We start from the raw sequence: 15,918 nt of genomic DNA, 5'->3' as shown, positions 1-15,918 counted from the left end.
ATTTAGCTTAACCATTTTCAGTCTTAAGAGTCACTGTGCTTTTGACCTTTGACCTAATGACTGCAAGGTAGTGGGGGTCATCTACTGACTACAGGCAATCACAAAGTTTTTTCTTGTATTTGACTGGAAATGTTTTCAATCTCAACATTATTGTGACCTTGACCTTTGACCCTACTAATATTCAAACTTGAAGGACCATTTACTGACTATAGGCAACTATCATATAAAGACAAAAATGTTCTCTGAGATCAAATGGTCTACTACTGACAGACATGAGCAAAACAAAAACAATACATCTTCTTTGGAAGAAAGGAATAAATATTCGCAAACAGCATTTTGTGCAGTGCTTAAGCAAAGAGAAATTTTACCGCTTAACGCAAAAGATATATAAAATGTCCAAAAAAAAAAACTCTTTTAAAGACTGCGATGAAAGATAAAAATGACAAACACTCGAACATTATTATTATATACCAGATTTATATAGCGCCCTTTTCATGATAAACACGTTCAAAGGCACTTTACATATAGCAAAGACAGTCACACAGGACGCGAAATTCATCCTCTACTAGTACAGACACAGAGCAATCTGACCAGATGGAAGGAGTGGAATAAAGCCCCTAGAACAGATAGAGAGAAATCCTTTCCAGATACAGGCCTGTCTGGCTAACTTAGCCTAGCTCTTTGCAAATAGACAGTTCTTTAATGTGTCCAGTGCATAGACATGATACATGCGAAGCCATCTTTCTTGGGAAGACCTCAAGAGCATCTCAGAAATTTCCAGTGCCTGGACCAGGATTCGAACCCTGGACCTCTTGATTGACAGTCAAGCTTGTTACCACTAGTCCACTGGCCCATATTGCTGATCAGAATCATTTTGTGCCTGGAATCATTGCAGCCCAATACCTATACCTCCTTAAAGAATCAATGAATTACCTGACTATAGTTGTTGTTCTAATTCCCCACCCCTTATTTTCAAATGCTGCACTATTATGAAAAGTAAACTTAAGTAAAATATTGGCCACCAATGCTGCTTTGCACTTCTAAATTTAAATCAATCTCTCAAAATAAGTGTTATACACATACTTACACCACAATTTATATATGAATTACAATAAAATACAGCCTAATGACAAAACAAGCAAAATTAAATACAAACTGAATTGAGAGTTGACAAAAAAATTACAGCTAATATTTATTACCCCTTGGTTACTGGACCCTAGGCTTGTCTTCAGAAAAATAAAGAAGATTGGCAATTAGAAAGAAAGCAATGACAGAGAAGACGAAGAAACACTAAGAGCTGTCAGTTGACAGCGCGCTCGACTATTCTCAGTGCTTGATAGTATAATATAAGCTATGAGTAAAACTTTAACATTACAATAAGCATATTCTAAGTCGAAAAGGGGCCATAATTCAGTCAAAATGCTATTGTAGTTAGTTTGTTTCTGTCCTTCCTCAGTTTACAGAGTGCTGAGGGGTCATGATGGTTAACAAGTATGCAAAATATGAAAGCAATATCTCAATGGACTTTGAAAATATTTGGGGTGGTATGCAAACTTTAACATTACAATAAGCATATTCTAAGTAGAAAAGGGGCCATAATTCAGTCAAAATGCTTGATAGAGTTGTCTGCTCCTGTTTACAGACTGGGGTCATGATAAGCATATTCTAAGTCGAAAAGGGGCCATAATTCAGTCAAAATGCTTGACAGAGTTGTCTGCTCCTGTTTACAGAATGGGGTCATGATGGTTAACAAGTATGCAAAATATGAAAGCAATATCTCAATGGACTTTGAAAATATTTGGGGTGGTATGCAAACTTTAACATTTGTGTGACGCTCTCGCTAATGCTCACGCCCACGCCGGAGCAAGTATGATAGACCCCCTATTCTTCGAATAGTCGAGCTAAAAATTTTGATTTATGTAAAATTATATGATTTAACTACTGTATTATTACTCATCTTATGAGTGATCTATAATAGCTGATAAGCCTACCTGCCATTTTAAGAAGGCCTGAGATGCCATCTAGTGTTGAAAATTAGAGGTCCGTCTTATTTGAAAAAAGGGGTATGAATGAGTAAATATATATGCAGTATCTGTTTTCACAACAGTGAGTGCAAGTAACATGAAAAACTAATATCCGCTAAAACTGCGCATTCTGAAGTTATCAAGTGGAATTTAAATTGAAAACAGACAGACAGACAGATGACTAGCACCATCACATAATCACTTTCAACTATGAAACCCCGAAATCAAGAGGTGCTCATGCAGAAAATTCTTTTGTACTAAAATTCATGGTAACTTTGACCCTTGACCTACTAAACTAAGAATTATTAGAGATCTTTTACTGTCAACTGGCAAGGTGCCTGCCAGGTATATTTGCAGGTCACGAGCAGTTTTTGTGCTGTCTCAAAATCAATAGGTGTCATCTAACACACATGATTAATATGCCAGCCAAGTTTGTGAATCATAGGTCAAGGGATTTTTAAGGCATTGAGCAGAAATATTTTTGTACTAACATTCACTGTAACCATGACCTTTGACCCAAGGACCTAAAAATCAAAAGGGACCATCACTGCCCAATGGATATGTGCTTGACAAGTAAGAGGATTGTAGGTCAAGAGGCTTTCATGATACTTAGAAAAATGATTTGTACTAACAATTACTCTAAGCTACCTTGACCTTGACTTTTAACCCAATGACCTCAAAATCAACAGGGATCATTCACTACCCATGAGCAATGTGTCTGCTAAGGTTGAGGATTGTACATCAAGGCATTCTAAAGATATAGAGCAGAAACTTCTTTTGTTCCGAAAGTCACTGTTACCTTGACCTTTGACCCACTGACCTCAAAATAAGTAGAGGTCATCCACTGCCCATGAGAAATGTACATCTCAAGTTTGAGGAAAGATTTGCTAAATTACAAAGCAGACGGACAGAGAGATAGGCTATGATCAGTGCAATCATGTAACGCATCCCTGTGAGCATTAAAAACTTGACATTGAATATGACTGACCAGATGGAACAATTAATGGTAAATATAAATTTTTGGAGAAACAGGAAAATAAAATGCTTACCCAGACCTAGTAGCAGATGTCCTTCAACGGGTACAACAAGAGCTGTCACTAATGGTGACAAATGCCCCCACAGGGCCTTGACCTTTGACCTGGTGACCTTGACCTGGTGACCCCAAAGTCAGTAGGGGTCGTGTACTCAGTAAGTACTATCAGCATGTGAAGTTTGAAGGTCCTGGGTGCAGTGGTTCGCTAGTAAAGTGCCTTCATGCAAAAAGTTACGTTGTGACAAATAGACGGACAGTTGAAAACTAATATGCCTCCCTTTGGGGGCATAAAAACATACCAAGAAAGATCTGAATAATCCACATGCAAGCTTTCTTTACAGATAAGGAATGTAATTACATTGTATGACATTGCAAAGTCTCCGTGATGAGTAAAAATTTGAAAGGTTTCAGAAAATCCCTACTCTCTAAGACAGAAACTAATTTACAATATGCTTAAACAATAATCAATCTCACCACTTTATCCTGATCAAAAATCTCTACAATGATTGTGGGCGGACTTTCAGCGATCTCCTGCATCAGTCCGTACATCGTTACTTCATGTATAATCAACATTTCATCCCACGTAGGACTGAGCGTCTCCTCAATCACCTGCGTACACACAGACTGGTCGCCAAATGCGATACGAGCAAATGGATCTGAAAGTCCGGAGGCATCTGAGCCAATCAGACTTCTCGCCTGATACATGTGACCTCGCAACTGGAACACTTGTTTCTCTGTTATCATATAACATTTCAAATAATCATTTCAATCATACTTCAGTTGTTAAAAAAAAACACAGAATGGTATAAGATGTGTTGAAAAACAGCAATGAAGAACTAAATCAACATCTCCATAGTAACAGTCCCAAGCACACCAAGCAGGCATTATCTATACAGGCTCACAATCTCTAGTCATATTTGTCCTAAAGAAATACTTACGCTAATAATTGTTGTGATGTCTCTGCTAATTGAATTCCTTCAATTCTCAAATTGAGAAATATTCAGTAGCAACAGTGGACTGATCAACGCATTTAATCGCGTTGATCTGGTTCAAGTTTGCAAAGCTGTTATTCACCCAGCAGCTAAGTTAAATCTTCTACAAAGTAATGTAATTTATTCTATCACTATTTTATGTGTTGAAGATGTCAGTGCCCAGCTTATTGGTCATAGTAAGCTTAACCCTTGGCCTGCTGGAAGCAAGTGATTCTGCCTTTGCGACCAGTGCAGACCAAGATCAGCCTGCACGGAGGCGCAGGCTGAACATGGTCTGCACTGTTCGCCATTCAGTCAGTATTATTTTGGTAAGCACCCCTTTTAACAGTTAATGGTACTGTCCAAACTGAATGATGCACAAGTTCATTATAGAAATTTAGCAGGGTAAGGGTTAAATAGCACTTCAGTTAAGTCATCTAAAGTCATACAGAAAATCTGAATTAATCAGGACCAAATGTAAAATGTAATAAATGTGTATTTTGTTGAACATTACCTGTGTAATTTATGACAGGTGGTGGCACACACTGTGGTTTTATGGACTGTTTAAGGACCCTGCATTCCTCATACCCACGAGGTAGACCATTCAGATAGTCTTTCTTGTGTTTACTGAGACCTAACCACAGATATACCTGAAGTTTGGCTTGGATTGACCAACCAGCTTGACTGCTTGCTTTCTTCCCTGGTAACTGAAATTTAAAACAGACTGGTTTAATGACTGCTTGCCTTTTTCCCCAGGTTACTGAAATATAAAACAGACTTGTTAAATAACTGCTTACCTTTTCCCCCAGGTTACTGAAATACTAGATGCCCATGGGCAACATGTCGAGCCCATCAGCTGTCAAAAGGACTGGGAGTTGCACACGACACTCTGTCTCATTGAGGCAAACATTTATGCCAAATAAAAAAAAAAGATTGCAAAAAGTTACAATAGAAGTTATTTGTAGTAACAACAAAGGGAAGTAAATCTAAAAAAAAATTTTAAAAAATTCCAAGTCCACATAAAAATCCTTACCAGGAGAGATAGGTCAAAATACACCTCAAAATTGGATGTAACATGCATGTTGTACTACAGAAAAGTGGTCTTGATTTTTCCCTATGACCAGTAATAAAAAAAGTTACAATATAAGCTATTTATAGTAACAACAAAGGGAAGTAATTCTAGGTTTTTGCGCATGACACTCCGTCTCATGATGGTGAACAATTGTGCCAAGTTACATCAAAATCCCTCTATGCATGAAAAAGAAATGCTCTGGACAATGTCATTCTTGTATCTGACCTTTGACCTCTAAGTGTGACCTTGACCTTAGACCTAAGGACCTGGTTCTTGCGCATGATACTCTGTCTCATAGTAGTGAACATCTATGCCATGTTACATCAAAATCCCGTCAATACATGAAGAAGAAATGCTCCGGACAAAGTTGTCATTCATTTTTGTATCCTTTGACCTCTGTGACCTTGACCTTAGACCTAGGGACCTGATTCTTGCGCAAGACACTCTGTCTCATGATGGTGAACAATGGTGCCAAGTTACATCAAAATCCCTTCATGCATGAAGAAGAAATGCTCCAGACAAAGTCATTATTGATTTTGACCTTTGACCAATGTGACCTTGACCTTTGAGAAAGGAACCTGGGGTTTGCGCAGGACACTCCGTCTCACTGAGGTTTACATTCATGCCAAATATAAACAAGATTGCTCCATGCATGTCAAAGTTATGGTCCGGGAAACAAATCCTGACGGACGGACGCACATACACCAAACAGACATTTGGACAACTATGTCTTCGCTTCCGCAAGCGGGCTTGACAATAAAACAGACTGGTTAAATGACTGCTTGCCTTTTTCCCCAGTAAATGTAATGTAAAACAGACTGGTTTAATGACTGCTTGCCTTTTTCCCCAGTAAATGAAATATAAAACAGACTGTTAAGTGACTGCTTACCTTCTTACATGAAAGCTGAAATAAGAGGGTCATGTTTGGATTGCTCAAAACAATGGGTAACTCTAGTATTATGTCCCCTAGTCACTTTAAGTGGTTGATGTTTTACTTATTTCAAAACTGAACCAACAGTTTAGATGTTGCTTGAAGATTTTAATTTTTTTAGCTGTGGTCACCCCTGTGTGTAACCAAGTGATACTATCTCATTCTGAACAACTTTGGAAGAGGACCACCCAAGAAACATCCAGGCCAACTTTCATAAATTTATAACTCATGCTTTTGTACATGTCATCAAAAGAAATTGTCGATAGACCAATGACCACAATTGCTCATCTTGAGTATACTGTGCTTTGGTGAACTAAAAATTTAATTATTTATTCTAACCAATTAAGAATACTATTTTCTGATTGTTCTCACCTTGAGGAGCAAAGTTTTGACCTTCCCACAGTCTTTGCCACATTCCTCGTCTACAATGGAGTACACGATATCTCGAGCTTGTATCCTCTGATAGGCAATTCGCTTGTTACCACTCACTAACCATATAAATATATCTGGTAGAGCATGCTGTGGCTGTAATATTTAAAGAAATAATAAGACAAGTTATTGTTTTTTTAACAAATGAAATTCTATGCCTTGAGGTAGTTCTGTATGTTTGATAAACCCAAGGCGACAGAGCAGCATCATTTATCTGGAAAACCTAAAATGGTAGCCATTATACGGGTAGCATAAATTTTGCCAGAAATCTAGGTTAATTTTGACGAATGAGTAGGTTTTAACCTAGAATAATTGTAAATAATGACATAAAATATGCATCAATGTATAACTTAGGACCTCAGTTGAAATTTGGCAGATTGTGAAAAATTAAGCACATGCATGAATTTAAATGTTACTGAAAACAGGTAAGTCTACATTGAAGTTTTTCTATATGTGAAAATGTAATCAAAAGTGTGCTTTTCCTATAGCCGACTATTGTGAAAATTGACTGAAGGATCCATATTTTTATTCAACCTAACAAGAACTCCTTTTTACTGGCTGAATTTCTTTCAGATACAATAATGCTTTATAAAATATGGTTTAATAAAATTCCACAGAATAATATCTGTTCCAAACATTCAGAACTGCCTGAAATGAATCTTACAAGTAATGTCAGGATAAAATGAAATATTTATTCTCTTCATGGAACTATTACCACATTAAATGAGCTTAAGTATTCTCAGAAGACAATACAATACTCTGAAAGATGGTTGGCTGTTATTGTGTTGACTTACATAATAATTCTCATACCAATTCATGCTCATAACAATTCTGGACAACTATGAAAAGATGAAAAATTTATGGAACTGCCTATGTTCTGATTCCCAATGGATGTCTGGAACAAGAATATATGTGATTACGTGGCCAAGCAACAGGAAGTGCCTGCATAAGATATCAGCTATCTATTTCTTTCTGTTTACATTGAGACGTGGGATATATACCCCATCACATATGAGAATTTCTAACATGAATGCACACAGACAATCAATAATAAAAAGTTGCTAAGCCTTTTTGCCAGAACAGTCATCTTTCATCAAAATTTCCCTGTTTCTATTCGGAATGAGTTTTTCTAAAACATCAAAACTGGAAGAACAGCAGAGGAAAGCACTTAACTGACAAGAGCCTTACCTTTGCCAATACACTTTTTAACCTTTACCCTGCTAAATTTCTAAAATGGACTTGTCCATCATTTAATTTAGGCAGTACCATTCATTATTTGAAGGGCGTTCACTGAAAATTAACAGACTGATAAGCAACCAGTGCTGACCAAGGTCAGCTGTCTACATTGGGCGCAAAGTCAGAATCACTTGCTGTCAGCAGACTAAAGGTTATTCTAACACGACCAGCAAATAACCTACATACATATAGAGCATGTGTGTGTTCGGGTTTAACGTCTTTTCAACAATTTTTCAGTCATATAAACGACGGTGTCTACTTGTAGCAGTGAGCACAATGCCCAACTTTATAGTGCTGCCTCACTGGAATATCACGCCGTAGACACGTGGCATGATACCCCACCCAGTCACATTATACTGACACCGGGCTGACCAGTCCTAGCACTATCCCCTTAATGCTGAGCGCCAAGCGAAGAAGCTGCTAGTACCATTTTTTACGTCTTTGGTATGACGCGGCCGGGGATCGAACCCACGACCTCCCGCACTCGAAGCGGACGCTCTACCACTAGGCTACCGAGGTGGTCACATATAGAGCAAAAACTATCTCTGGTTATTCTGCAATAAACCACTCGCGTGCAAAGACGTCATCCGATCCAGGCCCATAGCACGGTCGTAAAAAGTAGTTACCACTTTTTGTAACACTGTTGATCCAAGTATGTCGTGTTAGAATTAAAATAATAAGTTACCAAGTGTGATTTATCGTAGAATAACCCAAGTATTTCGTTCTTATGCAAAATAATATATCACTCAAGCCTACCGCCTTCGTGACATATTCTTACGCATAAGAACTCAAAACTCGGGTTATTCTATTATAAACCACGCTTGGGAACTTATTATTTCTTAAATATACCTGCATTCTTAAACTGAACTGATGTTGACCAAAAATTTGCATCATGCAATTTGAGCCACATAAAAGTTTAACATGTCATATGTTTCATTTTACCTCTTGCAGAAGACTTTTTATCTTCTGTAAATACTGCATTGCTGAGCGTATTTTGTCTTTCAGGTTGCTCTTTGCTGTGGTGGCCTTCATCGTACGTGACAACGTAGACATCTGGTCCTGTAAATATCAAGGAAAGTTTTCAAAAAGAATTTAACTATCTATTGTAAAGCTTACCTAAACAAGGAGCTGCGTTCAATAAACGCTTGATGCCCCCAGTGGCATCCTTGTCGATACAAAGCAACCTAAGTCCAAAACGAGGTCAAGTTCAAGGTCAAGATCAAACTGAGGTCAGGTGATGTCTGAAGATGAGGAATGGTCACAGGCTACATCTGTATTAGTATCAAGTCATTCTAGTTAGGGGTATTAATGCTAGACAAAATGGTCCCATTTGGTTAACCTCATATGGACGGACGGACGAACGAACGAACTGACTGATGGACAGGACAATTACTGAATGCCTCCCGCATCAGTAGATACCGGAGGCATAAAAATCTATATCAAGATATATTATATGATTAAACACAACAACTCTGTTCAGTGTGAAAAACAATCATTCTGAAATGTAATAAAATAGGAGCTGACAAGAAATAGGAAGTCAAGCGTGACCATTTTAACAACTTTGAGAGGAAGGTTCTGACCAAATTTAATGAACATCTATTAAGCAGTTTGCTGGATGTTGTTTAAAGGTTTATTTTTTGAACTGCCAGCATGCAGTCAAGCCATCAAAAGATGCTACAGACCAGGTTAGGTGAAGATCCATCAAGCTGTTCATGATAAGAAGTCATTTAAAGTTACTGTGTAATTTTAGCTCTGTGACCTCTAGATGAGGTCAAGCAGAACAACCTGAATAAATTTGACGGAAGCCAACACATGTATGCTACAGACCATGTTTGGTAAGTTCTATAAAGTGGATCATGTGAAGTAGTTTAATGATTATTGCTCTGGCAGCCTCTGAAAGCGGCAAAGCTAAACCATTTGTACAAATCTGGGAAAAGTCTGTAAAAGAATGCATTAACTAAGTTTCGTCAAAATCCATCAAATGGTTCATGAGGAAAAGTTGTTAAATGGATTTTCTATTTTTAGCTCTATTAGCCCCCAAACAAAGTTCATGTAAGCTGAATAATAAACTAAAGGCATTGCTGTACATTGTGTATTTGTCCAGGTGCACTCACCAGTTCCCTAACTAACAATTTGTGCCGCTCCTTATCAAGTCGTGTTTTACCAGCCGAACCTCCACCTCCTGTTCCCTTAACAAGGGAGACAAACTTTGAACATGCTGCACCTAACTCCTCAAACACACCTCGCAAACGTTTCTCTGGGAATGGTTGTTCTTGTGATATCATCTCATTCACTTCGCCTATTCCATCTTCCTATAATAAAGAACTTTAGTTACATCACTATATGAAATACATGGAAAATGACAATGAATATGACCAAAGAACAGAGATATCTTAGTACACAAGTGTTACTCAACAAGGTAACCTATCATTCAGGATTTGTATCTAAGCCTGCAAACTCGTCAGGTACAGGTGAACATTTTATACTGCTAGCTGACATTTTATGAACCAACACTGTTTTGCAAGTGAAAATTTTGGGCTGTATCATTAACATTTTTATTCAGTGATCTTTGACAAATTCCAGTTAATACTGCAGTCAAATTTGTCACTTTCTCAATGTTTTGTGTCATTAGCGGAAGTCTACATTTGATACGTGCTTCATTCCTATATTGCTGACATGTTCCAACTGTAATCTTGATGCCATTACCGCATGTACTGTCCTTTTTGAGAAATCTTTGGGGATTTAAAGTGGCATTATATGTCTGATTAAGGTTGTGATATCTGACATATAAACCAAACGGAGGAATATGAGTTGAAGATTTATATAATGCCTCTTTACCAGTCATAATAGCCACTGGTGTTCATAAACTATTGCACCAATTATCATTGCCATTGGTGTACATAAACCATGACACCAATAATCATTGCCATTGGTGTTCATAAACCATGGCATCGATCATAATTGCCATTGGTGTTCATAAACCATGGCACCAATCATAATTGCCATTGGTGTTCATAAACTATGGCACCAATCATCATTGCAACTGGTGTTCAAAAACCATGACACCATTGCCACTAGTGTTCATAAACCATGACACCAATCATCATTGCCACTGGTGTTCATAAACCATGGCACCAGTCACCATTGCCACTGGAGTTCATAAACCATGGCACCAATCATAATTGCCACTGGTGTTCATAAACCATGGCACCAGTCACCATTGCCACTGGTGTTCATAAACCATGGCACCAATCATAATTGCCAATGGTGTTCATAAACCATGGAAACAGTCATCACTGCCATTGGTGTTCATAAACCACTGCAACAATAATCATTGCCACTGGTGTTCATAAACCATGGCAACAATAATCATTGCCATTGATGTTCATAAACCATGGCAACAGCTGCAAACCAGCGTGCAAAAATTAAACAGTAGCAGTCCATAAGACAGCATGCACAACTTTTCTCAAATTTAACCAAAACATTCTACATTAAAAAGGGGCAAAATTCTGTCAAAATTCAAACCAAAGTTATGGGGATTATTTCTCTTGGTGTAGACTTTGATAGTAAATAAATATTTGAAGTTTAAAGTCAATAGCTTTGATAGTAACACAGATATTTTACTTTATCAAAAACTTTAACGACTCTGACACTAGGGCTAGTGCAGTAGCTCTACTTTTTCTTCAACAAGAGGGCCATGATGGCCCTATATCGCTCACCTGTTATCATTGCACTTGAGGACAAGAAGGTCCTCAGAAAAAATATCTAAGTCCAAAGGACAGGAACAACAAAGGAAAGAAATTTAACCAAAAAGAAAAACAAAATTCTTACAAGGTACAGATATGTCAAAATACACCTAAAAATTGGAGGTACCATCCATGTTGTACCACAGAAAAGTGGTCTCGGTTTTTCCCTACGGCCAATAATAAAAGTTACTAAAAATAGGCTATTTATAGTAACGTAAAAGGGAAGTAATTCAAAAGAAAATTATTGTAAGTTAACAAAAGAAGGATCTGCCAAATAAATCTGTTGACATAAATGAAATTTCAGATCAGTATCTTCATTAGTTACGGAGATATACCAATTTTAATTTGAAATAAAGGGAGGTAATTTGACATAAAATCAGTCCATAGTTATCTACCCTGATCGGCTCGGTCCAACTAATGACAATAATGAAATTTCAAATAAGTCCTGTAAGTACTTACTGATATAAATCCATTTTGACTACAATCAGGGGAGGTAATCAGATATAAAATAACTCTGGAAACTACGATTGGATCTGATTTGTCATGGAATCCAAGATTTATTGTTGCTGAAGATATTTTGGAAGTTTGTATCAAATAAAACCATAAATGAAGTCTCTATATGGCTGCAAAAGCCAAAATAGCCAATTTTGGACATTTAAGGGGCCATAACTCTGGAACCCATGACGGAATCTGGCCAGTTTAAGAAAGGAACCAAGATCTTGTGGTGATACAAGTTTTGTGCAAGTTTGGTTAAAATCAAATCATAAATGAAGTTGCTATTGTGCAGACAAAGTCAAAATAGCTAATTTTGGCCCTTTCAGGGGCCATAACTCTGGAACCCATTAGGGGATCTGGCCGGTTCAACAAAGGAACTGAGATCTTATGGCAACACAAGTTTTGTGCAAGTTTGATTAAATTCAAATCATAAATGAAGCTGCTATTGTGCAGACAAGGGCAAAATAGCTAATTCTGGTCCTTTCAGGGGCCATAACTCTGGAACCCATAATGGAATCTGGCCAGTTCAAGAAAGGAACCAAGATCTTATGGTGATACAAGTTGTGTGCCAGTTTGGTAAAAATCAAATCATAAATAAAGCTGCTATTGTGCAGACAAGGTCAAAATAGCTGATTTTGGCCCTTTTAGGGGCCATAACTCTGGAACCCATAATGGGATCTGGCCAGTTCAAGAAAGGAACCGAGATCTTATGGTGATACAAGTGGTGTGCAAGTTTGGTTAAAATAAAATCATAAATGAAACCACTATAGTGCAGACAAGAAATTGTTGACGGACGGACGCACGCACGGACGGATGGACGACGGACGAAGGGTGATCACAAAAGCTCACCTTGTCACTATGTGACAGGTGAGCTAAAAAGTTGAGCTAAAAAGAAAACTGATATATAATCATAATTATATAATCATCATCAGAAACAATGCCTGTATACTTACAATTCAATAAATAAATAAACAAACCAGTTTCTCTGCAATTTTTTCAAGTATATTTGTGTTGTACATCCTGCGTCTGTGATCCTCGAACATCTCTCGCACATACAAACATGGTTTCTCCTCGTAAAATGGCAGGTGATAATATACTTTATCTCTCGTTGTTGGCTTCAGGGGTGGAGTTGTACTGTGCCATTTTGGAGCATCAGCTGGCCTTGATCCATCAGGGTGATCTTCGTGGTCCTCTTCCTCCGAGGTCTCATCACTAGAGGAGTCACGCTTGGTTGGTGGGTTGTAACCATCCAGAACATTACCAGCATTTCCTAAAATAAAATGAAATTAATGAACTATAAAAGCTGCTAACTTACTAGATTTATTTGTTTAAAGTACCCCATAAACAATCAGATTCCCATCATGCTTAAAAGAACATTTTGTTTGAAAACTGATGATCATTTTGTGTGACTAGCTCAAGTTTATCACATGACTGTCTATTTTATCATTTCACTCCACAAAATGTATCTAAAATGTACGTGTATGTAAATTACTCAATGCCACTTATCTCAAAATTGTATAGATTTATTGAATTCAGCTCAATGTATGCTGGGTTATCAGTTCACTCCCTCATCTGTACCTCAAAATTCAAATGTTTATCAAAAGATTCAACAATGCTCAGCTTAACATGCACAAATTTTTCCAAATAAGAATTCTTGCCTCAAAATGCACAGGTTTTTCAAAACATTCACCAATTCTTGGCTCAAAAAACTCACAGGTTTATCAAAACACTCACCTACTCATCTCAAAATGAATATGTTTATCAAAATACTAACCAATGCTCAGCTTAAAATTTACATTTATAAAAAAATTGCAATTCTTTAGTTCCTAAAATGAGAGGTTTATCAAAATACTCTACAACACTCATCTCAAAATGCACAGGTTTATCAAAACAAAATACTCACCAGCACTCATCTCAATTGCACAGGTTTATCAAAATACTCACCAACACTCATCTCAAAATGCACAGGTTTATCACCAATCTTTCTTTCAATCATGGAAGCCTCCAAAATGCAGCCAAACAAGAAATACTCTTCATAGCGACCAGTTGCATTCTGTATGGAATATCCAGAAAGATAATTTCTATACACATAAGCAGTATCATTACTTTCTTTTGAATAGAGACAAGAGCTGTCTTATCAGTAAGTTGACTTTTCAAAGTCCTTGAGCAAAATCCTTAGAAAAATTTTGTAAGTTAAAAAAAGGGGCATAATGCTGCCAAAATGTAAGCAAGAGTAATGAAACTGCCACACAATGTCAGCTTATGATGTCAAAGATGTGTGGATAATACGAAAACATTTGGTCATTTACACAGCTTCTTTTAAAAAAAGCGCATGTCTCCCAAACTGCCTAATCATCCGAATAGTAAGTCTGTCTTTATATCTATGTTTAGTGAGTCTAGACAGACTTGTATGAACAGTTCAGTAATTTTTGGTCATGTGAGTCTAGATGGACTTGTATGAATGGTTCTGTAGTTTTTGGTCAAGGGCCATAATTCCTAAGTGCCGAAGCACATTTAGTTCAAGTTTGGTGAAGATCTGATGAGAAGTGTTCGACTTAAAGAGTGCGGACAAGCTTTGTGACAGACACACACACAGACAGGAGTAAATCAATATGTCTCCCACACCATTGTGTTGTGGGAGACATAATCAGTTCCTAAGAAGCATGCTTTAATTGCAAAAAAAAATCACAAAATGTAGAAGTTAAAAAGGGGCATAATTTTAACAAAATAAAAGATAAAGTTATGAAAATTGCCCCGTGAGGTCATCTCATAATGTCAAAGGTGTGTCTGATGTTTGAAAGCAGCTTTTGAGAAACCTGCATACAGGCAGAACTTCAACCAAAATTCCAATGTTAAAAAGGGAAATTTTTTTTTTGACAAAATAGAAGTTACAGTTACAGAACTTGCTCTGTGAGGTCAACTCATGATGCCAAAGAAATGCTCAAGTTTGAAAGCATTTGTAACATTAGTTTTAGAGAAATCTGTTTACATGCAAAATCTTGTGATGCAGACTGACAAAGACGAAAGAGTGACAACAAAAGTTCTACTATCTGAAAACTTACAAATAGTTGTGCTAAAATGAAGCCTCGATTATGAAAATTACAGTACTTGTGATTTATACAACCTATTCATCTTGACTGAGATTAAACTATTATTCTAATACTGCTCGATTTGATTTCCAGTTAAAAAAAAAAAGAAGGAAATCAAGCTCTGTATATTCTGCGATAAACAACGGCTGACATGCGGATGTCATTTATGATGTCAAATTGCCGCATGACGTCCGATACATTACTCGATACATTACTCTTCGGGTAAATGAAGTCCAGTATAATATTTATTGAAATATGTCAATGAGCATGTCAGAATGAAAACAATCAAGGCCTTCCTGTGATTTACCATCTAATTTACCACAGTTCATCATTCAGATGGCCAATGCCCTCTTGGTTCAATTCCTATACATCTGAACTCTGAACAGTGGTACATTAGATGGCAAACCACTCGATGGCCTTGACTGTTTGTTAAATAATGCCCCATGACATATTTCAATGCATGCAAAGTGTCATCATTTGATCAATATAAAACATCCAATAATTACCTATACATCTAAGCTCAAAGTATTACTAACCTCTGGTAATGGCAAAGTTGGTTCCACTTCCACAGTTGCTGGACCCCCTTCCATGGCATCCATAATATCTGTTTTGATAGATACTAGGACACGCCCCCTGTAGGACACACCCTCTCCTAGGCCATCATTCAGGTGGTTGTGCTCACCCAAGACGTGATAATCTCTTATAGAACCATACAAGTTAATCCAGGAAGGACCGAATGTTGGTACAAAACCTATAAATAGAAAACATCCTGTTATAACACTATTTACAAATGTTTGCCTAATCAGTAGCTGTATCAATGAAAAGTTTGTTGGTGGAATTGACAAGCCACTAAAGTGCCCCTCAACGTTTTCAGGGCACCATGAAAAATGTA

The 15,918-nt window shown here is 37.3% G+C and overlaps 1 protein-coding gene across 3 annotated transcripts in view; it reads right to left on the bottom strand.

Moving 5' to 3' along the window:
- The window catches only part of LOC123525714 (otoferlin-like), a 124,679-nt gene that overhangs the window by 93,475 nt on the left and 15,286 nt on the right, over positions 1-15,918 (bottom strand). For all 3 annotated transcript variants that reach the window (XM_053538726.1, XM_053538728.1, XM_053538727.1), the window contains exons 6-13: positions 15,563-15,777; positions 13,882-13,990; positions 12,915-13,207; positions 9,811-10,008; positions 8,639-8,755; positions 6,404-6,556; positions 4,543-4,735; positions 3,532-3,791 (exon numbers count right to left, since the gene is read on the bottom strand). In XM_053538726.1, the coding sequence (XP_053394701.1) occupies positions 3,532-3,791; positions 4,543-4,735; positions 6,404-6,556; positions 8,639-8,755; positions 9,811-10,008; positions 12,915-13,207; positions 13,882-13,990; positions 15,563-15,777 (1,538 nt within the window). The remainder of the gene's footprint in view (positions 1-3,531; positions 3,792-4,542; positions 4,736-6,403; positions 6,557-8,638; positions 8,756-9,810; positions 10,009-12,914; positions 13,208-13,881; positions 13,991-15,562; positions 15,778-15,918) is intronic.

The sequence above is a fragment of the Mercenaria mercenaria genome, chromosome 3 (assembly GCF_021730395.1).
Source record: "Mercenaria mercenaria strain notata chromosome 3, MADL_Memer_1, whole genome shotgun sequence".
In the NCBI taxonomy this organism is placed as follows: Eukaryota; Metazoa; Mollusca; class Bivalvia; order Venerida; family Veneridae; genus Mercenaria; species Mercenaria mercenaria.
This window is presented reverse-complemented; position numbering and strand designations above follow the sequence as displayed.